The 22,943-nt window shown below is 42.5% G+C and overlaps 2 protein-coding genes across 2 annotated transcripts in view; both read right to left on the bottom strand.

Moving 5' to 3' along the window:
- The window catches only part of LOC144492741 (tyrosine-protein phosphatase non-receptor type substrate 1-like), a 177,404-nt gene that overhangs the window by 8,423 nt on the left and 146,038 nt on the right, over nt 1-22,943 (bottom strand). The gene's annotated exons all lie outside the window — the stretch shown is intronic.
- On the bottom strand, nt 7,077-12,004 carry LOC144492742 (tyrosine-protein phosphatase non-receptor type substrate 1-like). Its single transcript, XM_078211121.1, has 5 exons — nt 11,766-12,004; nt 11,252-11,572; nt 10,335-10,646; nt 8,917-9,027; nt 7,077-8,189 (listed from the first exon to the last, which is right to left on the bottom strand). Exons 1-5 carry the CDS (start codon nt 11,824-11,826, stop codon nt 8,170-8,172), a joined length of 825 nt encoding a protein of 274 aa, XP_078067247.1. The 5' UTR covers nt 11,827-12,004; the 3' UTR covers nt 7,077-8,169.

Below are 22,943 nucleotides of genomic sequence, written 5' to 3'. Positions count from 1 at the left end.
CAGATGCACCATAGAAAGCATTCTTTCTGGTTGTATCACAGCTTGGTATGGCTCCTGCTCTGCCCAAGACCGCAAGGAACTACAAAAGATCATGAATGTAACCCAATCCATCACGCAAACCAGCCTCCCATCCATTGACTCTGTCTACACTTCCTGCTGCCTCGGCAAAGCAGCCACCACGATTAAGGACCCCACGCACACCAGACATTCTCTCTTCCAGATTCTTTCTTCCGGAAAAAGATATAAAACTCTGAGGTCATGTACCAACCGACTCAAGAACGGCTTCTTCCCTGCTGCTGTCAAACTTTTGAATGGACTTACCTTGCATTAAGTTGATCTTTCTCTCGCTATAACTGTAACACTACATTCTGCACGCTCTCATTTCCTTCTCTATGAACGGTATGTTTTTGTCTGTATAGCGTGCAAGAAACAATACTTTTCACTGTGTGTTAGTACATGTGACAATAATAAATCAAATCAAATCAAATCAATCAAATCAAATGTAAAGTTAAAGCCCATGGGTATTGCAGGTAACATCCTGAGATGGATAGAAAGCTCGTTAGCATACATGAAGCAAAACATTGACATTAGTGGGTCTTGTTCTGATTGTCAGGTAGTGTCCAGTGGGACACCGCAAGGATCTCTGCTAGGCTCCAACTGTTCCTATCATTTATTATTGATTTGAAAGTGTGAACTAAATGTATTATCTCCATAGTTGAAGGTGATACAAAGTTGGGTGGGAGGTTGAGCTGCGAGGACGACGCAGAGATGCTTCAGCGTGATTTGGACAGGTTGAGTGCGTGGGTATATATATGGCAGATGCAGTGCAATGTGGATAAATGTGAAGCTTATCAACTTTAGTCGCAATAATAGGAAGACAGATTATTACTTGAATAGTTGTAAATTGAGAGATTTGGATGCTTAACGAGATCTTGGTATCCTCGGTGCAGGTATAGCAGGCAGTAAAGAAGTCAAATGGCATGTTGGCCTTCATAGCGAGGAGATTTGAGTATAAGAATAGACATTTATTGGTACAATTGTATAGCGCGTGGTGTGGCCACATCTGGAGTATTATGTGCAGTTTCGGTGTCCTTATCTAAGGAACGATGTCCTTGCTATAGAGGGAGCACAGTAAATGTTTACCAGGCTGATCACTAGGATGACAGATCTGTCATGTGAGGAAGGATTAAGTAGGTTATGAGTGTGTTCATTGGAGTTTAGAAGAGTGAGAGAGCATCTCATTGAAACCTTCAAGATTCCAACATGGTTAGACAGGGTAGATTCAGAAAGAATGTTCGTGGTCGTGGGTTAGTCCAGAACTAGAGGTCATAGTTTGAGGGTAAGGGGTAAACCATTTATAACTGAGGTGAGGAGAACTATCTTCACCCAGAGAGTGGTGAATGTGTGGAATTCACTACCACAGGAAGTAGTTGAGACCAAAACGTTGTGTCATTCACAGAATCACAGAGTAACAGAATCACAGAATACTACAGTGCAGAAGCGGCCATTTGGCCCATCGAGTCTGCACCGACGCATGAAATGCAGTGGCCTGCCCACCTAATCCAACTTGCCAGCATTTGGCCCATAGCCTTGAATGTTATGGCCTGCCAAGTACACATCCAGGTACTTGTTAAAGGATGTGAGGCATCCCGCCTTCACCACCATTCCAGGCAATACTTTCCAGACAGTCACCACCCTCTGAGTAAAAAGGTTCTTTCTCAAACCCCCCTAAATCTCCCACCCCTCACTTTTAACTTGTGTCCCCTCGAAGCTGACTCTTCAACTAAGGGGAACAGCTGCTCCCTATCCACCCTGTCCATGCCCCTCATAATCATGAACACCTCAATCAGGTCGCTCCTTAGTCTTCTCTGCTCCAACGAAAACCACCCAAGCTTATCCAACCACTCTTCATAACGTAAATGTTCCATCCCAGGTAGCATCCTGGTAAATCGCATCTGCACCCCCTCCAGTACATTCACGTCCTTCCTATAATGTAGCCACCAGAACTGCACACAGTACTCCAGCTGTGGCCTCACCAAAGTTCTATACGACTCCATCATGACCTCTCTACTTTGTAATCTATACCCCAACTGATAAAGGCGTGTGTCATATACCTTTTTCACCACCCTATTAACCTGTCTTTCCGCCTTCAGAGATCTATGGACAAACACGCCAAGCTCCCTTTGTTCTTCAAAAATTCCTAGTGTCAGACCTTTCATCGCATACTTCCTTGTCAAATTACTCCTTCCAAAGTGCATCACCTCACCCTTTTCAGGGTTAAATTCCATCTGCCACTTATCCGCCTATTTGACCATCTCATAGATATCTTACTGTCACCCAAGACACTCTGTTAACTACCCGGCCAATATTTGCGTCATAGGCAAACTTACTGATCCTACCTCCCATATAGTCATCTATGTCATTTATATAAATTACGAACAATAGAGCCCCAGCACGGATCCCTATGTTACGCCACTGGCCACTGGCCTCCAATCACTAAAGCAGCCACCTGTCACCACTCTCTATCTCCTACCGCTAAGCCAATTATGAATCCACCTTGTCAAATCGCACTGTATCCCATGTGCATTAGTCTTCTTAATAAGTCTCCCATGTGGGACTTTGCCAAAGGCTTTGCTGAAATCCATGCAAACTACATCAACCGTACTACTCTCATCCACACACTTGGTTACATGCTCAAAAAATTCAAGCAAATGTGTTAAGCATGGCCTCCCTCTGTCATAGCCATGCTGATTATCCCCGATCAAACCTTGCCTCTCCAAATGGAGGTAGATTCTCTCCTTCAGAATCTTCCCCAGTAGTTTCCCAACCACAGACGTAAGACTTACTGGTCCATCATTCCCTGGCTTGTCTCTACAAACTTTCTTAAATAGTGGGACCACATTAGCTGTTCTCCAGTCCTCTGGCACCTCCCCGGTAAGAGTTTTAACAACATCAGGTTAAAGTCCAACAGGTTTATTTGGTAGCAAATGCCATTAGCTTTCGAAAGCTAATGGCATTTGCTACCAAATAAATCTGTTGGACTTTAACCTGGTGTTCTTACAACTCTTACTGTGTTTACCCCAGTCCAACGCCGGCATCTCCACAGCATGACCTCCCCGGTAGCCAGGGAGGAATTAGAAATTTGGGTCAGAGCCCCTGCGATTTCCTCCCTTGCCTCCCACAACAACGTGAGACACAATTCAGCCGGACCTGGAGTTTTATACACTTTTCAGCCCACGATACATCCAATACCTTGTCCTTCCCTGTGATAATTTTCTCTTGCGCCTCTGTCTTTCTCTCCGAGTTCCATCACTACCTCCTCATTTTCATGGGTGAAGATAGATGTGAAGTACTCATTTAACACCCTACCAATGTCCTCTGCTTTCATCCACAGATTCCCCCCTTGGTCCCTAATGGGCCCTACTCTTTCCCTGGTTATCCTCTTCCCATTGATATACTTATAGAATATCTTAGGATTTTCCCTTCTTTTACCAGCCAGAGCTTTCTCATATCCCCTTTTTGCTCTTGTTATTGATCTTTTAAGGTCCAGCCTGCACTTTCTGTACTCCACTAATGCCTCCGCAGGCTTATTCCCCTTATACTTATTAAAAGCCTCTATTTTCCTTCTCATTGTATTCTGAATGTCTCTGGTCATCCGTGGTTCTCTGGGTTTGTTACACCTTCCTGTTACCCCAGAGGGAACATATTGGGCCTGCAACCTCTCCATTCCATCTTTGGATACTCCCACTGCTCTTCTGTAGATTTCCCTACTAGTAACTCGTTCCTATCTACCTTGGCCAGATCCTTCCTAATTTTGTTAAAATCTACTCTCCCCCAATAGAAAACCTAATCTGCAACATGTCAATGTCTTTGTCCATAACAACTTTGAATTGGACCATGTTGTGGTCATAATCACCAAAATGCTCTCCCGCCAGCACATCAACCACTTGTCTGGCTTCATTCCCCCGAATTAAGTCCAACATAGCTCCTTCCCGTTGAATCCTTTACATATTGACCTAAGAAGTTTTCCTGAATATATTTTAAGAACTCTACTCCACCTAAGCCCTTAACATGATAGCTATCCCAATTAATGTTGGGAAAGTTGAAATCACCTGATATAATTACTCTCTTATCATTTTTATACCCCTCTGCGAATTGCACATATATTTGCTGTTCAATTTCCCGCTGACTATCTGGGGGTCTATAATAAACACCGAGCAACGGATGTAATTTCAGGAATAAATTAGATATAGCCCTTGGGGCTAAAGAGATCAAGGAATATAGGGGAATGTTGGGATCAGGATATTGAATTTGATGATCATCATGAATGGCAAAGCAGGCTCAAGGGTCGAAAGCCTGCTCCTGCTTCTAGTTTCTAGTTATGTTTCTGCTGTCTCGCAGCGCCAGGGGCCTGTTTCATTTCCGGACCTGGGTGACTGTATGTATGGAGTTTGTACGTTCCCCCGTGTCTGTGTGGGATTCTTCTGGGCGCACCACTTTCCTCCCACAAGTTTAAAAAGTAAAGTTTATTTATTAGTCACAGTCGGCTTACATTGACGCTGCAATGAAATTACTGTGAAAATCCTGGGGTCGCCACACTTTGACGCCTGTTCGAAGAATTAAGCATTGGCCATGCCTAACCAGCACATCTTTCCGATTGTGGAAGGAAACCAGAGCACCCAGAGGAAACCCACGGGGAGAACGTACAAACTGTGACACCAAGCCTGGAATCGAACCCTGATCCCTGGCGCTGTGCGACAGCAGTGTTAACCACTGTGCCAATTTGTCGCCCAGTCCAGTGATGAGCTGATTAGATGGATTGGCCCGAATGTATTGCTCCTCATTGTCTCAAGATGTGTGCGTTAGGTGGATTGGCTGTGATAAATGCGTGGGGTCATGGGGATAGGGCAGGGGTTGGGGGGGGGGGGGTGGTGGGGTGGCGGTGACCTTGGAAAAATGCTGAGTCTGTACAGAGTCGATGGGCCGAATCGCCTTCTGCACTGTAGAAATTCTATGATCCTATCAGCGTATTTCTATGATGCGCGGCTTATCCTGCATATTTGTAAATAAAGCTGAATACAACTTTTATTTGCAACACGTAGAACCATTTTCACCAGGATGCAGGTTTACTTGACAGCAGTATAGGATATTGCGTATGTACAACTAGTGGCTACAAGTTGATACATATGCTGTTTTGGTTTCTGGCTTAGTCGACAGGCATGACAAAAAGCCCTGCTGGTTGAAGCTTCTCTGCATCTCAGCTGCGTAGGCCATCGCCTTACAGTTAGATAGGCTGCACTCTCTATGCTGCGTTGCTCCTATTGTTTGAAAATTATGCGTTCTGTCCATGTCATTTTATCCATATGCATTAAAGCAGTCAATGGAGTCTCTAAAATTTAGTTCACCTCGGTTAGTTTGGATGACGCCATCTATACAGCCGATGTGCTGATATTTAGGTCTAATAATGATGGACTGGATAAACAGAACCCAGTCCATTCCCTGGCAAGTTTACATCTGCGGTCTGAAATGCATAGCTCGCTTTGACGGCAAAATCATGAAGTAAACAGCTTCTGATAGTGATCAGTGGGAAATTCAGCGAGTACGCGATGAATTAAGACAGAATGAAAGAATGAATGTTGCCATATTTTTGTTTTCCAAAACGGCTATCGATTATCTTTGATATGTTCGTCTTTCTCATAGGGTACGTATTTTAATTCTCTGGGACAAATATCTTTTCACTGGGCGTGCATACTGTCATCGCATTTGCCGTCTGTGTATTTTTTCACTCCACTCTGCGGGCACGTTCTCATGCGTCTCTGTTGAGCAGTATTCGCTTCTCTTTGCGAGCACGAACTTTTCCATTGTCACGACCGCAGCAAATTTTAGAGCGTTCTTAAAAGAAAAGGGCAATCTTCCAAACCATACAAGACACCTGAGTGTGAAACAGGGAATTATGGATACATTGACAGCCGCTTTGAATCGTTATTTATACATGTTAAACTGTTGCTTAAAGGGATTCTTGAGCATGAATATATTCAGGGAACTTCCCCGAATGTGACATCACAATTACCTTCGAACATATGCAAGGGTGACGCTGCGGATGAAGCTGAACAACAACACATCCCATCAGGTATTTTTCCACACAATACAGTGCTTGGGCAACATTAGTTGGCATTCGCAAAATTTGTTGTAATCGAAAGGCGATTGAATAAAATTTGCACAATTCCAACATTTTTTTGTCATTTGAGAAAAGGCGGAACGCTGGCACAGTGGTTGACACAATGCCCGGAGACCAGGTTCGATTCTGACCTTGGGTGACTGTCTGTGGGATGCCCTGTCAGAGAGTCGAAGCAGACTTGATGGGCCGTTTGCCCACCTTCTGCACTATAGGGATTCTATATATTGATTGCAGACTTCAAAATTCATCTGATTTTAGCTTTGGGTGTCTCTTTCTCGGCCAGCATTTACTGCCCATCGCTAGCAACTCCTGAGAAGGTGACAGTGAGCTGTCATAGGAAACCACTGCAGCCCCAGCATGCCCACAGAGCTGTTATGGAGGTAGTTCCAGGATGTTGACCCAGCGACGATGAATAAACGGCGATGTGTTTCCAAATCAGGATGATGAGTGACATGAAAAAGAACTTTCAGGCGGTTGCGCTCCCAGTTACCTGCAGTCCTACTTAACTATAATTTGATCATCATTACATTTCAGTGCGTTACACAAAGGCAAGTGTCACGAGTTTAGCAGATGTGTGCTAACAGATATGTATCGAGAAATAAACACACAACCTAAAAATGTGTTTAAGAACATACTCCTACATGTAGCATAATATTAGAAATTAAAAGATTAGGAAAATGCATGGGTCTTAAAGCGAGCCGGCTGAAGCTTCCATTTGTTCGTGAGTTAGAAAAGTTTACAATGGTAAACATGGTGTAGAATGTCCGATTAATCCGAACATTGTCTGTTTCTGCAAGTAAGCAGAATCGCTAGCATTATATTGAGAGGTAACACGAGGTACATTTTAATGTTGTAATCATTAACGTCTAAATTTAAAAAAGCATTACCGGAGCGAGATGAGCGAATGAGCATTTTCTTTATTTAGTTTTATAAACCCGCCCATGCGGTACATATTTCGCAACAATTGTTAATATAGCAAAAACACAAGCGGCGCGTCGCTACAACGTGTTAATCTTCTCAATACTCTCACAAGTGTGTTATGCTTCATCACCTAAAAATTGCATCAACCACGGTCAATATACACATTGGTGTGTCAATGTTAAGTCCGGAAATTCGGGCGCCTATTGTAACTGACATTTCGTTCTGTCGATTTTCACTACACTACAGTGTTACAGATAGAGCACAATTCGAGGCAGTTTCAACATCTGAGACATGCAATGCCAACTCGCAAAAGCAACGCTCCGATAATTGTATGTAATTAGAACAGAGCTGTGTGTTGATGAAACTACCAAATGTAATTTTCAGTATTTCTTTAACCACCTGCACCTCCATCTCAAGAAGTACCAAATGCTTATCAAAACAATATTTTAATGGACATGAAAGAGAGATAGAGACCTTTTATGAAATAAGTCGTAGTAAACAATTTCCATTTCCACAACATTTATATAAATCTAAATACTCTTCTTGGATAAATTATAAGAATTTACCAGCTCACGGTCCAGTATTGTTACTGATTTGAGCTAATCACTCAAATGACAAATCTTTTACTGATCAAATGTTGTATATATATATTTTAACTGAATTTAAACTCTCACAATCCCATTCCAAGTTTTACCCCATTTGCTCGGCATTACGACTCCACATCTTTGAACGATTGCTGCAGTAATATAAGCACGACATTTCCCTACAAATATAGTATGACATGTGTAACTGTGAGTGCCAGTACAAAGATCATTGGTAAAACAAAATAAAAATTATCATTTTACAATAATACCTGGAGATCGTTTTCTTTCCACAGAGAAATATATGTGGAATAAATTTTTAGGTAGACCAGTGTGTGAAGTGTCTTCAGATGCCATAACAAAGAATTGCATTCTACATTGAAGTGAACAATCCACATTTCGAGGCGGATCAAGTAGGATTACTATCAGCAGTGATTTTGAGGTATTAAATTTTCCGGGCTTTGTTGGAAATCCGAATCGATGAATTCATCAACATTCGCGTACAGCGACTGGAAAGAACGTTGACAGCATTTTACTTAAAAACGTCATTGGTGTTGTCCAAACCATATGATTCTTTACAATTTGTGGCAATTCTTTCACTATAACATTCTCAATTCAGCTGGAGTTTGAGCAAAAGATTTCTTTTTTTTTGCTTCAATTATTATTAATTCAATTAAATATTAATTGAATAGCTATCGTGTGGAGCTGCTCAGGAAATTCACAAGAATTGTTCTAAGAAAACAAGATATGAGCATAGATTGTTTAAATTGGGTCTGTTTTCCTTGGAAAATAGATGGCTGAGAGGAAAGTTTATACCCCCCACGTCCTGGGGGGTTATGGACAGGGCAATCAGTGAGAAACTCTTCTCCCTCAGATGTACATCAAGAACTACAGAGCACAGTTTCAAAATAATAGACAAAGTAATAGAAATTACGTGAGGATTTTGTACACCCAAAGGGTGGTTGGAATCTGGAACGAATTTCCTTAAAGGATGGTGGAGGCAGGTTCGATCGATGTATTCGAAGGGGAATTAGATTGATATCTCAAAAGAAATAACGTGCAAAATTACGGAGAAAACGGAGGGAGTGGGGTTTGGTAGAATGCACTTTCAGCGAATCAATGAAATCTGGGTGGGCCGAAAGGCCTCCTTCTGCATTCCAAAGACACGTGGGATTCCGTGAGGGCGCCCTTACCATCGCCCTGAAGATTTATCTCAAAATGAAAATTGTGGGTTACCTTTATTCTTCGAAATCAATTTCGCCCCAGTGATGATTATAAGCATCAGAAACACCAATCCACCCATGACACACCTAGAAATCCAGAGGTAATGATATCCACCATCAGAATCTGCAAGAAAAAAATGGTTGGTTCTGTGTTTTAATTTGTTTCTGCATTACCTATCCTTGGCTCCCACCATAATCGATTGGGTAAACTACTGCTCATATTTACAGCAGCTTTGTACGGCAGCCCTAGGAGAAGGACGTTTAAAAATAACCTCAAGTCATTTTTCTAGATCTGATGTGGAAAAACTACAAACGAGCAGCCATCCGGGATCATCTTTGTCTCCCAATAATTTTACATATAGTATTCCTATTAAAGACTTAACTCCAGAACTCCAGGGGCCATGACATTTACCACCATAAGCTGCAAGTAAAAGTAACTTACTTTCACAAAGGATGGCACAAGGCCATAAGTATCTGCCAGGGAGATTACCAGTTTCGGATGTTCTAAACATTGGCGTGAGAGGGTTAACATTCCGTTTGACAGAAGGACGTTTTCTGCAACTTCAATTTTCTTTGCCTCTTTCACTCTTATTTGATTAATTCGCGGCAAATTAGTGAGACTTGGACTTGCCAAGGCTGAAAGGAGTAGTTTTTGTTTCAATTCAACAAAATAAATGCTCAATTGTCTGCAGTTTATTAACTGCAGACGGTCACTACATCGGAAAGGAGATCGCTGTCAAAGTAATGCTTACCTTTCACCCTCAAATTAAATTTCGGTTATTTATTAATTAAACGGAAATAGCGATCATTAATCAGACGAGTTTCAGTTACATTTAATGGAAGCAAATCACAGTTAAAGTCGAAATGCATTTTATGAAATGCCTCCCCGTTCCAAAACGCTGCATAAAGAAAAATAAAAACAGAAACTGCTGTAGGTCTGGCAGCATCTGTGGAGAGAAACAGAGTTAACGTTACGGGTCGAAATTAGCTTTCGACAGAAACAAGCCCAATAGGAGTTATCTAAACGGCTGGCTTCTGACACTTTCACATGAGGCCAATAAAACAAACTGACGCTTCATTTTCTGTAAAATCGTGTGAGGAAAACTGATACTGGGAAAATAAAATAAGAGGTAACTCAATGTCTAATAATAGGTACATAGTGTAAAATAATTGGATGGGAGAGAAAACCCACTTGTCCTTTTTTCATTTTCAAACAATTAAGAACCTGCTGTGATACACCATTCAGTCGGAAGTCAGTACAATTACTTAGGTTTGACAAGATGTTTGTTTCAATATATCTTGACTGAAAACATAAGATTTCCTTAGGTTGGATATTTCGGGATATTATTTTAAAATTGCCAGTGCCAATAAACTCCAAGAAATGCCCCTTACTGAATTTGGAGATTGTTTCTTGGCCTGTTGGCCACATACCTGAGCAGGAGTTGGTAACAGTGTGAATGGCAATGGCAGGAGTCCGGAGGGAGATGTGAGTTACCAAACAGATGTAAACAGCTTCGTTCCGCACAAAGTGCGGCTCTTCAAAAGAGCTGGAAACTTCATACAGTCCTTCTGCGTTCTGCCGTTTGATCGGATTTCCCACCGTTGTGATGTTGACGCCATTTTTATACCAAAGGAGGGTCAAATCACCCGGGTAAAATCCAGCCGTCTGACACACAAGAGTCAGGAACGTAGTTGAATTCCTTGCGGGATGCTTAGCGAAAATCTTTAACGGAGTTGGTGTAGCTGCGAACAGAACATGGGGAAAGTCAGGTTGGTGGAGAAATGTTCAGAGTAAGGAATGAGAGACGAATTATATCCTCATTCGCTTCCCTTTATGTTAGTAAGAATAGATCAGTCAACAGCGTCCGCAAGAGAAAAACAATCTGTCCGACACCGGTAATAAAAGCAAGGTTATATAGATTTATGGAAGCTCATACAGGCGAAGAATGAAAAAGTTAGAATGAAGTGATGTCATTGGAACATTCAAGATTGTAAATGTGCTTGACAGGATAGATTCGGCGAGGTTGTTTCCTCTGGCTGGGGAATCGAGACTACGTGGGCCAGCCTCGGACTAAGAAATCTGATCTAAAAATTATATTTTGAGGTGAATCAGGTAACACTTTACTCAAAAAGTTGATGGACCTGAGACTTTAACTTTGCCTCTCTCTTCGCAGACATGCCCTGAATTGCTGAGTATTTCCAGCAGTTTGGAATAACACAGCAAATAAAATGTCACATTCCGCTGCGTAATTGGCAGTTGTGCACAGAGCTTTACAATATCAAAGGCAGCACAATAAAACAATGGCAAAACAGCGTGCTTGATATTCCCGGCCATTTCAGTCACTTACCGCAGACAATTAAATTTGATCCTGTTCCATTTCCACTATTTTTTCCCTGACGGATCACTGCGCAGTGATAGATTCCTGAGTCCTGGAGAGTCGCGTTTCGCAGCTCAAATAAACCACCTCCTTTAATTTTGAAATCGAATCGTTTTCTGTCATCGGTTCCTTTTGTCATATATTTATTCTCACCCTGTTTCCACCAAAGCACCTCGACATCCACATTGTCATGAGAAAGGGGGATTATGCAGTAGAAGGTGATGTTTGTCCCCCTCAATATAGTTACCTGTTTAGGACTTTGAGACACTCTGATCGAAGTTCCTGGAGCACCTGTTAGAAAGTATATTTAAAGTTTGTATTAATTAACTGTATTCAATGCGAAAGGAGAGATCTTAGAACATGTTTCTGCATGGAAATGCAGAAGAGGTTTTGAAGGACGAACTGCCTTTAATTCTATCGACTTGGGAACAATGAAATATTTATTTCTTTAATAAGACAGTTGGGGTAGATAATATCCCAATACCTGTTGAAATGATCTTCAGGAGAGACAGGGACGTTAACAGAAGAATCAGATTGGACAACATTCTGTGATAAAGGTTCAGTTGATGTCTGACTGCAGTGACCGTGTGTTTATCACTGTGTGAATTGTCTGCTGAACATTTGATCTGAAAACCATCGCAATGACGTTTGACATCCTGTTTTACGCTTGTTCAAAAATACGTTTCGTTTGTGACCGTCCGGCAGCTTTTGGAATCACCTGCAGCACGATCAACTAAAAATGAGGGTTAAAAAAAACTGAGTTTCAAAAAGGATGATTTACAACATCAGCTTGCGTTTTTACCCACCCCCTTGACGCGATAACATCGAATCATACAGCGTAGAAGATGCCCTTCGGTCCATCGAGTCTGCAACAACACGTGCGAAATACCTGACTTCCCATCTAATCCCATTTATCAGCACTTGACCCGTAGCCTTGAATGTCATGGCGTTCCAAGTGCTCATCCAGGCCATTTTATGAGGCAACCCGCCTCTGCCACGCTACCAGGCAGTGCATTCCAAACCGTCACCGCACTCTGGGTAAAAGGATTTTCCTCACGTCCCCCATAAACCTCCTGTCCCTCGCCTTGAATTTGTGCTCCCTCATAACTAACCCTTCAACTAAGGGGAAGAGCTGCTCCTTATCCACTCTGACTATGCCCCTCATAATCGTACACACCTCGATCAGGTGCACCCCTCTCCCCCGTCCAGTCTTCTCTGCTCCAACAAAAACAATCCACGTCTATCCAACCTTTCTTCATAACTTAAAAGTTCCATCCCAGGTAGCACCCTGGTGAATCTCCTTTGCACCCACTCCAAAGCAACTACAGCCTTCCAAGAATGTGGCGACCAGAATTCATAGAGTCATAGTCATAGAGTCATAGAGGTTTACAGCATGGAAACAGGCCCTTCGGCCCAACTTGTCCATGCTGCCCTTTTTTTTTGAAACCCCTAAGCTAATCCCAATTGCCCGCATTTGGCCCACATCCCTCTATACCCATCGTACCCATGTAACTATCTAAATGCTTTTTAAAGGATAAAATTGTACCTGCCTCCACTACTACCTCTGGCAGCTTATTCCAGACACTCACCACCCTATGTGTGAAAACTTTGCCCCTCTGGACACTTTTGTATCTCTCCCCTCTCACCTTAAACCTAGGCCCTCTAGTTTTAGACTCCCCTACCTTTGGGAAGGTATATTGACTATCTACCTTGTCTATGCCCCTCATTATTTTATAGACCTCTATAAGGTCACCCCTCAGCCTCCTACGCTCCAGAGAAAAAAGTCCCAGTCTATTCAGCCTCTCCTTATAACTCAATCCATCAAGTCCCGATAGAACATAGAACATAGAACATAGAACATTACAGCGCAGAACAGGCCCTTCGGCCCACGATGTTGCACCGACCAGTTAAAAAAAAAAAAAACTGTGACCCTCCAACCTAAACCAATTTCTTTTCGTCCATGAACCTATCTACGGATCTCTTAAACGCCCCAAAAAATAGAAAATGATAGCATCCTAGTAAATCTTTTCTGCACTCTTTCTAGTTTAATAATATCCTTTCTATGACCAGAATTGCACACAGTATTCCAAGTGTGGCCTTACCGATGTCTTGTATAACTTCAACAAGACGTCCCAACTCCTGTATTCAATGTTCTGACCGATGAAACCAAGCATGCTGAATGCCTTCTTCACCACACAGCACTCTTGCTATGGCCTCACTAAAGTTATATACAACTCCAACATGACTTCCCTGCTTTTGTAAGCTCCGCCTCGATTGATAAATGCAAGTGTCCCAATTACTTTTTCAGCAATGTACCGACATGTGCTTGCGGTTTCAGAGATCTCTGGACAAAGACCCCATGGTCCCTTAGTTTCACAGAACTCCCTAGTGTTATGCCATTCATTGAGTACTTCTTGTCCAATTATTCCTTCCAAAGTGTATCACCTCACATTTTTCAGGGTTAAATTCAATTTGCTACATATCTACCCATGTGATTATCCCATCTCTGTCTCCTTGCAGCCCAAGACACTCTACCTCACTGTTAAGTATCCGGCCATTTTTTGTGCCATCCACAAACTTATTAATCCTACCTCCCACAGTTACCTATGCTGCTGATATAAATGATGAATAATAGGGGACCCAGCACAGTTCACCACTGGACTCTGGCTTCCAGTCACTAACGCAGCCATCATCAAGTGTCATCATGCTCTGTCTCCTACAATTGAGCCAATTTTGAATCCATTTTATCAATGTATCCTGTATTCCATTTAATTTCTTTATAAGTCTCCCATGTGGGACCTGGAAAAAGGCTTTGCTGAAATACATATAAACTACATTTGAGGAGGTGAACTTAGTCAGCTCCTCAAAAAATTCGATCAACTTTGGTAGGCATGACCTCCCTCTGACAAAGCCATGCTGACTATCCTTAATCGAACTTGCTTCGCTAAATGAGAGATGGATGCTCTCATTCAGAATTTTCTCCAATAATTTCCCTATGATTGACCTGTGACTCACTGGTCTGTACTTACGTGGCTTTCCTCTACAATCCTTCTTAAATAGCAGAACCACATTCAAGGTTCTCCAGTTCTCTGGCACCTCCTCTGTGATGTGGAGATGCCGGCGTTGGACTGGGGTAAACACAGTAAGAGTTTTAACAATACCAGGTTAAAGTCCAACAGGATTATTTGATACCAAATAAACCTATTGGACTTTAACCTCGTGTTGTTAAAACTCTGACTGTGTTTACCTCCTCTGTGGCCAGAGAGAAATTAAAAATTGGGTCAGAACCCTGCAGTCTCCTCTCTTGCCTGCCACAGAAGCCTGGGACACAATTCACCTGGACCTGGCGATTTGTCCACATTTAAGCTTGCCAATACTTCCAGTACCTTATCCTTCCCCATGTCAATTTGCTCAAGAACCTCACACTCCCTCCTTCTGAGCTCCATACCTTCATCCTCATTCTCTTGGTGAAGGCAGATGTGAAGCATTCGTTGAACACTGTCTCACTCCACCTACAGACTGTCCCCTTTCTCCCTAATGGACCCTACTCTTTCCCTGGTTAACCTCTTCCCATTGATATATTTATAGAATACGTTGGGATTTTCCCTACTTTTACAAGCCAGAGCTCTCTTATGTCCCCTTTTAGCATTTCAAATTGCTTTCTTACAGTCTGCCCTGCATGTTCTGTACTTCACTAATGACTCTGCTGATTTGGTCTCCTTGTAACTGCTAAAAGCTTTTCTTTTCCTTTGCATCTTGCCTTGAATATATCTGGTCATCCATGGTTCTCTGGGATTGTTACTCTTTCCCATCACCCTACTTGGAACATGCTGGGCTATTTCCTATTTGAACAACCCCATTGTTCTTCTGCAGATTTCCCCAATTGTAGCTGTTCGCAGATTGCCTTCGCAAGATCCTGCCTCATTTCTTAAACTCCGCTCTGCCCAATCCAAAACCTTTTTGGGAAGTTGTATATTCCTTTGTCCATAACAAGCTTAAATCATACCATGATCTGGTCGCTACCACTACGCACACTACCAGCTCAACCACTTGTTCGGCTTCATTCTCCAGAATTAGGCCCAGCACAGCTCCTTCCCTTGTCGGACGCTTTACATATTGGCCTAAAGTTCTCCTCCACGCATTTCAAAAAATCTACTCCAGTCAAATCCTTAACATTATGTTCATCCAGTTAATGTTGGGAAAGTTGAAATCACCTATTATAATTATCCTACTGTTATTATTTTCACACGCCTTTGCAAATTGTACACATATTAGCCCCTCAAATTCCAACTGACTCTCTGGGGTTTATAATAAACACCTAGCAATGTGGCCTTATTTTCTATTCCTAAGTTCTACCCACAAAGCTTCATTCAATGCCCCTTCGAAGATAGCAACTCTCCTTACTGCAGTAACTGACTCCTTAACTAATAATTCAATGCTTGCTCCTCTCTTTCCCAGTCCTCTGTCTTGCCTGAAGTTTCTATATCCCGGGATGTTGAATTGCCAATACTGACCCTCTCCCAACCGTATCTTTGCGATGGTTATTATTACAATTCCACATGTCAATCCTCGTCCTTAATTCATTTGCTTTACCCGCAATACTCCTGGTATTAACGTAGAGGCCATCCAGCCTTGCCTTACTCCCTTGAAACTTGGTAAAGCTGTTCTCCCTCTGACTTGATTGTCTTATTGTATTATGCGGTGACCCTATTCCGCTCATAGTCTGTGTCCCCTGCTCCTGCCAAATTAGTTAAAACTCCTCCCAACAGCACAAGCAAAATGTCCCGCAAGGACATGAGTCCTGCCCTGGTTCAGCTGTAGACCATCCCGCTTGTACACATCTCACATTTCCCTGAACTCGTCCCAGTAATCCAGAAATCTAAAACCTTCTTTCCTGCACTAAATCTTAAGCCACGCATTCATCTGCGGTATTCTCCTATTTCTGTGTTCGCTACCACGTGACACTGGGAATAACCCAGAGATCACTCAACAAGAGATCGTGCCTTTTATTCCACTGCCTAGCCCCTAATGCTTGATGCAAGACCTCATCCTTCTTTCGAACTTTTGAACGATGTCATTGGCACGAACATGCACCATGACTTCTGTCTTATCACACTCCCTTTCAGGATGCCTTGCAGCAGTTCAGTGGCCTCCCAGACCCGAGCACCAAGGAGGCAACACGCCATCCTGGAGTCATGTTGACGGCCACAGTAGCGCCTATCTGTTACTCTGACTATAGAATCCCCTATTACTAATGCCCTGCTTCTCCCCACCCCACCCCCAGGCTGCATGTGGTGCCAGAAGCTTGGGTCGGTACACACTCCCTGGAGGAACGAGCGCCCTCATTAGCCTCCAAAATGGAGTACCGATTTGCGAGCGAGACCCCAGAAGACTCCTGAACTACCCGTTTGTTGCTCTTGGTCTGCCCGTGGATCAGCCGTTCCCCTGCTGCCTTCAGCTGTAGTGTGAACATATCTCTAAACGTGCTATCCACAATGCTCTCAGACTCGTGGATGATGCACAGAGTCCCCAGCCGCTGTTCCAGCTCGGACGCTCGGGCTTCCAGGAGCTGCACCTGGACACACCTTCTGCACACACGTTGGTCCCCGGCACTGGTAATTTGCCCGGCCTTCCACATGGAGCAAGAAGACCAGACCACGGCTTCGAGCTCTGCGGTCATCATCACTAAATCCTTTTAAGTTTCAAAACGTTAGAAGTCTTAAAAAAGGAAATAAATCAAATAACTCCATACCCTTTGCTTTAATTTGTTTGTACCACGAATTTTTACTTTCCACAATTTCTGTTTCCCCACCCAGCCTTCACTTCCGAAGTCAGAAAGGAATAAGAGAGAAAGACTCACCGCCCATGTTCACTCCTCCTGCCTTGGCCTGCAACTGCCCTCACTGACGTGTGTACAGTAAAGAGAAACAAGGCAGCAATACTCCCTCCTGCACTTTCCTGAACTCCCACACTCACCTTAACTTGCAAGCGCACAGAGCAAAATGGCACTCCGTGCTAGGGCATCGGGAATTTAGTTTTTATAGTCTCTGCCTCCCCGTTCGCAAAAGAACAGTCTAAACTGGTTTAATATCTGCCCTAAATTAATCATCTGGCTAGTCCACTAAGGGTCCTTGTTTCTACCTTTTTTAGATCTAAAGTACTTTCAAATCCAGCAATATGCAGTCGAGGAAAAATACCAAACATTTGTGTTAGCATTGCGAACAAAATTTAAGGTTAATTCTCTTCAAATTCTTCTAATCTCCCACTCTCACCTTAACTCCCAAGCACTCAGAGCAAAATGGCACTCCGTTTTCTCGGGCACTTCATTGAACCGTTATGAAATGAATTGACACCAAAGTAATAAGGAGATATCATGGGCGATAAAACGTCATCAAAGAAGTACCTAAAAGGAGGAAAAAGAAGTGGAGGCAGAAGGGTTCAGAGGGGAATTAGAGATTTTTGCCAGATGAACGCACGCTGCCAATGGTTAAGCAGTGAAAATTGGGGATGTTGGAGAGGCCAGAATTAGAGGAGTTCGGAGACCTCCGCCTGTTCTGTGGCTGGAGAGGATTACAGAAGGAGGAAGGGGACAGGTCATGAAAAGCAGCTTGAGGATTTGAAAAATGCAATTGCTTAGTTGGGAGCAAATGTAGATTAGCGAGCAGAGAGTTAATGGATGAGGAAACTTGATGAGAGGGAGAAAATGGGCGACAGACTGTTAGATAACCTGGGGTTTACATAGGGTACAGCGCGGGAGGCTGGCTAGTCAACTGTAGAGGGCAATGTTGCAAAGGCGATCGTGGATAATTCTGGGTTGATGCGAATATATGGTCAGAATATTCTTCGGAGTCAAACATAACACTTAAGTTCCAAGAAATCTTATTAACAACAGGCACTTGCCAAGGAAACGAGTGGAGTCGATGTTCCGGAAATGAATTTTGAGATTATAAGATTGAGTATAAAATGTAATTTGCTTCCCATTATCTAAATCACGTGAGCACATTTTTCTTCACCTAACCACTTTCACTGAATCTTGAAGACATCCGAATTACCTATCTGTTCAAATTTGTGTTCCCCCGCTTGAGTTTCGTGGCATTTCTTCCCTTCGGAGTCTTGGTGAAATATCCCATCCCTGTTTCCAATTACTTCCTAATGTCTGTTTAGAAGAACTTCAACATTCGTAAAATATTCCTTTGATCTCGAAAATGCGCGCGCGCCAAAGCCCATGTCACGTTCCTCGACCATATGATTGGACATGGACAGATGGCCCCACGGAATATGAGAAGGAAAGTTAGTTATTGGGAACTGTCAACTGGAAGAGAAATGTGCATCAGTGGTTTCTAGAGAAAATCCGTGCGAAATTTTAGCAGTCAGGTTATGCCACTGACTGAACTGTGAAGAAGCGCAAGAAATTTCAGTGGACCTCTGAATGTCAGGAGGCAATTGACAATCCGAAAACTGTGGTAGCCAACTGTGAGCGGCACGATGGCATAGTGGTGAGCACTGCTGCCTCACCGCGCCAGAGACCCTGGTTCAATTCCGGCCTCGGGTAACTGTCTGTATGGAGTTTGCACATCCTCCCCGTGTGTTTCCTTCCCGTGCTCCGGTTTGCTCCCACACTCCAAAAATGTGCGCGTTAGGTGGATTGGCCATGCTAAATTGACTCTAGTGTCAGGGAGACTAGCGGGGTAAATGTGTGGGGTTACGGGGAAAGAGCCTGAGTGGGATTGTGGTCCGTGAAGACTCGATAGGCCGAATGGCCTCCTTCTGCAGTGTAGGGATTCTATTCCATTCTACTCTTAATCATCTCGCCGAATTATGCAATTCAAAGTGGTCATTGATGCACGTAATGTGGGTATTGGTGCTGTACTGTTACAAGAAGACCATGAAATGATGAAGAGACCTGTTGGTTATTTTTCCAAACAGCGAAATGTTCATCAAAACAGATATTCGATCATGGAGAAGGAGGCCTTGAATTTTGCATTGGCATTGCAACATTTTAATATTTATGTTGCCAGCAGTTCATCAAACATAATTATTTATACTGACCATAATATATTGAAGCTTCTGGAGAAGTTTAAAGATGGAAGTGCAAGACTGTTTAGGTGGAGCTTATTGTTACAGACATTTAATTTGAACATTACAGGTATGACAGGAAGAGAGAATGTGATTGCAGATGTTTTATCACGTCTATGATTTGCTAAAAGGATAGAATATTCCGTGTTGGAAAAGAAAGACTGAACTGGACTATAATACTGTTTAAATTTGCATGCTTATATGTCATAAGATGTATACCTGATAGAGTACGAATAGTGTGAAAATAATAAAGGCTTTAGAAAAATGAAGCCATCTTTTCATATTCTTGTTTTTTTATTTAAGGGTAAGGTCTCATGATACTAGGTAGTAGCTCCAGATATAAATAATGTTCAATTTTTGTGTTTCTATATAATGTTTGAAATTTCAGTTCTATTCTACAGACAGTCGGTGTGCCTGGTAAACATTTAGCTTCAGGTTGGCAATAACAAGTTAATTACGCATTTCAGCTAGGAATTAGTTACTTTGATAGAGCTAATGGACTTTTGTTTGCACAAAACATGGACAGCATGGTGGCACAGTCACTAGCACTGCTGCCTCACAGTGCCAGGGACCTGGGTTCAATTCTGGCCTCGGGTTGCAGCCTGCTTGGGTTCCCTCCAGGTGCTCCAATTTCCTCCCACAGTCCAAAGATGTGCAGATTTGATTAGTTGGCCATGCTAAATTCCCACTTAGTGTCAGGGAGGCTATCAGATTAAATGCACGGGGTAACAGGGTTAGGGTTTGGGTGGGATTGCTGCCGGTGCAGGGTCGCAAAGCCGAATGGCCCCATCCTGCACTGTAGGGATTCTATTCTTTGAAAATATTTCTTAGGAAGTTGATTGACAGGGTCAAATGAAAGTGTGGTTCAAGTTCAGAACTGCGTCTGTGGCAGCAAGAAAGAAGCTTTTGCAATTGTTAATTGGATGGCTGCTAAAGTCAGAGGCATGTGCAGGCCATTCTTGAGAACTCTCTCCACAAAGTCTCATTAAAATCTTCAAGACTGTTAACACAGTATCCCTGGATTTGTTAATAATATTGATTAAAAGTGGTGTTGATCAATCCATGAATGGGGCTTTTTTGAAACGGGAACATTGATAAGCTAGAAAGAAAAGTTGCTTCCTTTGATTTTTAAATATTGCTCGACTGTTAATGGTTAAGTTCCTTCATTTATTAGAGTTATATTTAAATTGCGTTCTTAAATAATGTTTATTTTACGATAAAAGACCCATACTTTGTCAGTGGAATCATTCATGGAGAGAAATATCCTCTCCTCACATCTATGCTAAATATATAAGTCGTCGGGGTCTACTCTGCCTTCTTAAGGACTTGAGATTCTGCTCCAGTACCCTGAGAGGGCAGTGTTACTTTTCCCTAGGGTGTTAGAACTCAGCGTGCTCTGTAGCTAATCGTTGTAAAGCGACCAAATTAATTGTCTTCAGCTTTTTGTTCCATGAGAAGTCGCCTGTGCTCCCCAGCAATACTTACAACTATAGGTGAATTAAAATAATGGCTTGACTTATCAGAGAATCAGAGAATGTTTTCTGCACAGAAACAAATCCTGTCCGTGTCGACTCCGCACAAGCCTAAATAATCTAGTTTCATTTTCCCCATACCATATTTTTATATTTTCAGATAATTATCCAATTTTCTTTTGAATGTTTCGATTGAATCTGCCCCCAACACACTCCAGTACATTATAACCGTTTCCTGTTTTTGAAAAAAATCGCATGTTGCAGTTGCTTATTTTGCCTGCTGCAGTAAATCGGTCGTCAATCAGCAGAATCGAGATCCTTCTGTCACTATCTATTCTGTCCAGACTGCTCAAGAAATTGAAAACTGCTGTCAAATCATCTATTTATCTTCTCTCCTTCAAGGAGAACATTTCCGGCTTCTCCAATCTTAATTGAAGTTCCTCGTCCTTGGAAACATTCCCTTCTCTGCGTCATGTTTAATGTTTTCATATCCTTCCTTAAGGACGGTGCCCAGAACTTTGCACAATATTCCAGTTGAGACCGAACTAGTGTTTCATTCGGATTTACAGTACAGATATATTATTGCCTCCTTACCTAGATACCTATTTATAAAACCCAATATCCTGTACGCTTTATTAACCACTTCCTGAATTACATTCAAGGATTTGTGCACATGTACGCCCTCCACATCTGCTCCTATGCCTTTATTTCATAATGCATCTCCTCGTAGCAGAGTGCAAGGCTTCACACTTTTCTACATTAAATTCCAAATGCTATTTACCTTCCCATTTATTCAGGCCTGCCGAAGTCCTCTGGAAGTGTAAAACTACCCTCCTCATTTCAAAATAATTCAAAGTTCTGCGCCATTCCCAATTTTATAATTGCGCCCTATGCACCCAGGTTTATGACATATGAGATATATTAGGCAGTGCAGGGGTCCCCCATCAACTGTAGGGAACTCCTTTATAAACTTTCCTCCCGTACGATGAACAACCACCCAATGCAACTTTTCCTGTCGTTTCGTTAATTTCATATCCACTGTGCCACTCTCGCTTTTATTCCATCACCTTGATTTGCGCAGCACGTCAAGTTCCTTTTGAATGTCTTATGTACACCACAACAACAGTATCGCCCTTATCTTAGCTCACTGTTACCAGGAACAAAAACTCTCGCCAGTTAGTTTAAAACCCTTTGAATTTCAGAAGTCGACCTGACTTTTAATGCATTTTGCTTAGTGACTGTTAACATTGTCCCATTTATTTACATCACGCCAGGCCTCTGTCCACCAGCAGTAAACTACTTATTTCATAAAGAAACGTAATTAACCAAGCCTAGTCAGCACAAATTTATACAAAGTCTTACAAAATTCTCTGTAAAATAACAGAAGGAGTAGATCAATGAAATGCAGTAGATGCAGTTTATGTGTACTTTCCATTGCCAATGACGGTATGGATACATTGCAGTAAGAACAATATGCCCGACGGATACGAAGATGGGTGAAAGAGACAAAGTAAAATGTAAGCATAAATAGAAGCTTCTCGGAATGACAAGATGTGTCGAAACATGTATTACAGATGCCGTACTTGACTGCTTTTGTTTACTACAAAGATCAATGACCTTCTTCAGGAAATTGAGGCAGCGTCTTCATAATCTGCAGTTGAAACATCATGGAGAGTTTCTGAAGCAATTCTGGCACAGATCATGAAATGCTGCAGACGGCATTGGCTGTTCCAAGGGCAGAGAGCTGCTTGATACAGCATTCGGAGAACGAGGAAATACTGCGTTTGGCCGTGTAAAATAAGAGCATTAAATGCATTTTAAATAGTAGGAATAGTAATAGTGCCGAAGGGCAGAGTGACCTGAGTGAATGGTGGCAACGTCAACTTATCACGTGATAAAAGTGAAAAGGAATGGCCTTGATTTAGTATTTGGAGGCATCGCGAAAAATGACACGGAAGTAATATTCAGCAGATGTAAGAACTTACATAAAATTGTGGAAGATGGCAAGAACAAATTAAAAGGGGCCATCCAAATGGCAAAACATGGAATGTAATTATGTGGGAACCGTGCACCCCCCTACCCCGCCCCCATTCCCACCACCGACGCTCTAGGGA

This window comes from Mustelus asterias, chromosome 4 (genome assembly GCF_964213995.1).
Source record: "Mustelus asterias chromosome 4, sMusAst1.hap1.1, whole genome shotgun sequence".
Lineage (NCBI taxonomy): Eukaryota > Metazoa > Chordata > Chondrichthyes > Carcharhiniformes > Triakidae > Mustelus > Mustelus asterias.
This window is presented reverse-complemented; position numbering and strand designations above follow the sequence as displayed.

What these genes read in the sequence shown, in the direction of transcription:
- LOC144492742 (XM_078211121.1), bottom strand. Translation starts at nt 11,826, where the DNA reads ATGTTGTCCAATCTGATTCTTCTGTTAACGTCCCTGTCTCTCCTGAAG. An exon ending in CCTGAAGATCATTTCAACAG is followed by an intron (nt 11,573 to 11,765) that starts GTATTGGGATAT and finishes ACTTTCTAACAG; the next exon opens with GTGCTCCAGGAACTTCGATC. An exon ending in TGTTACCAACTCCTGCTCAG is followed by an intron (nt 9,028 to 10,334) that starts GTATGTGGCCAA and finishes TTTTTCTTGCAG; the next exon opens with ATTCTGATGGTGGATATCAT.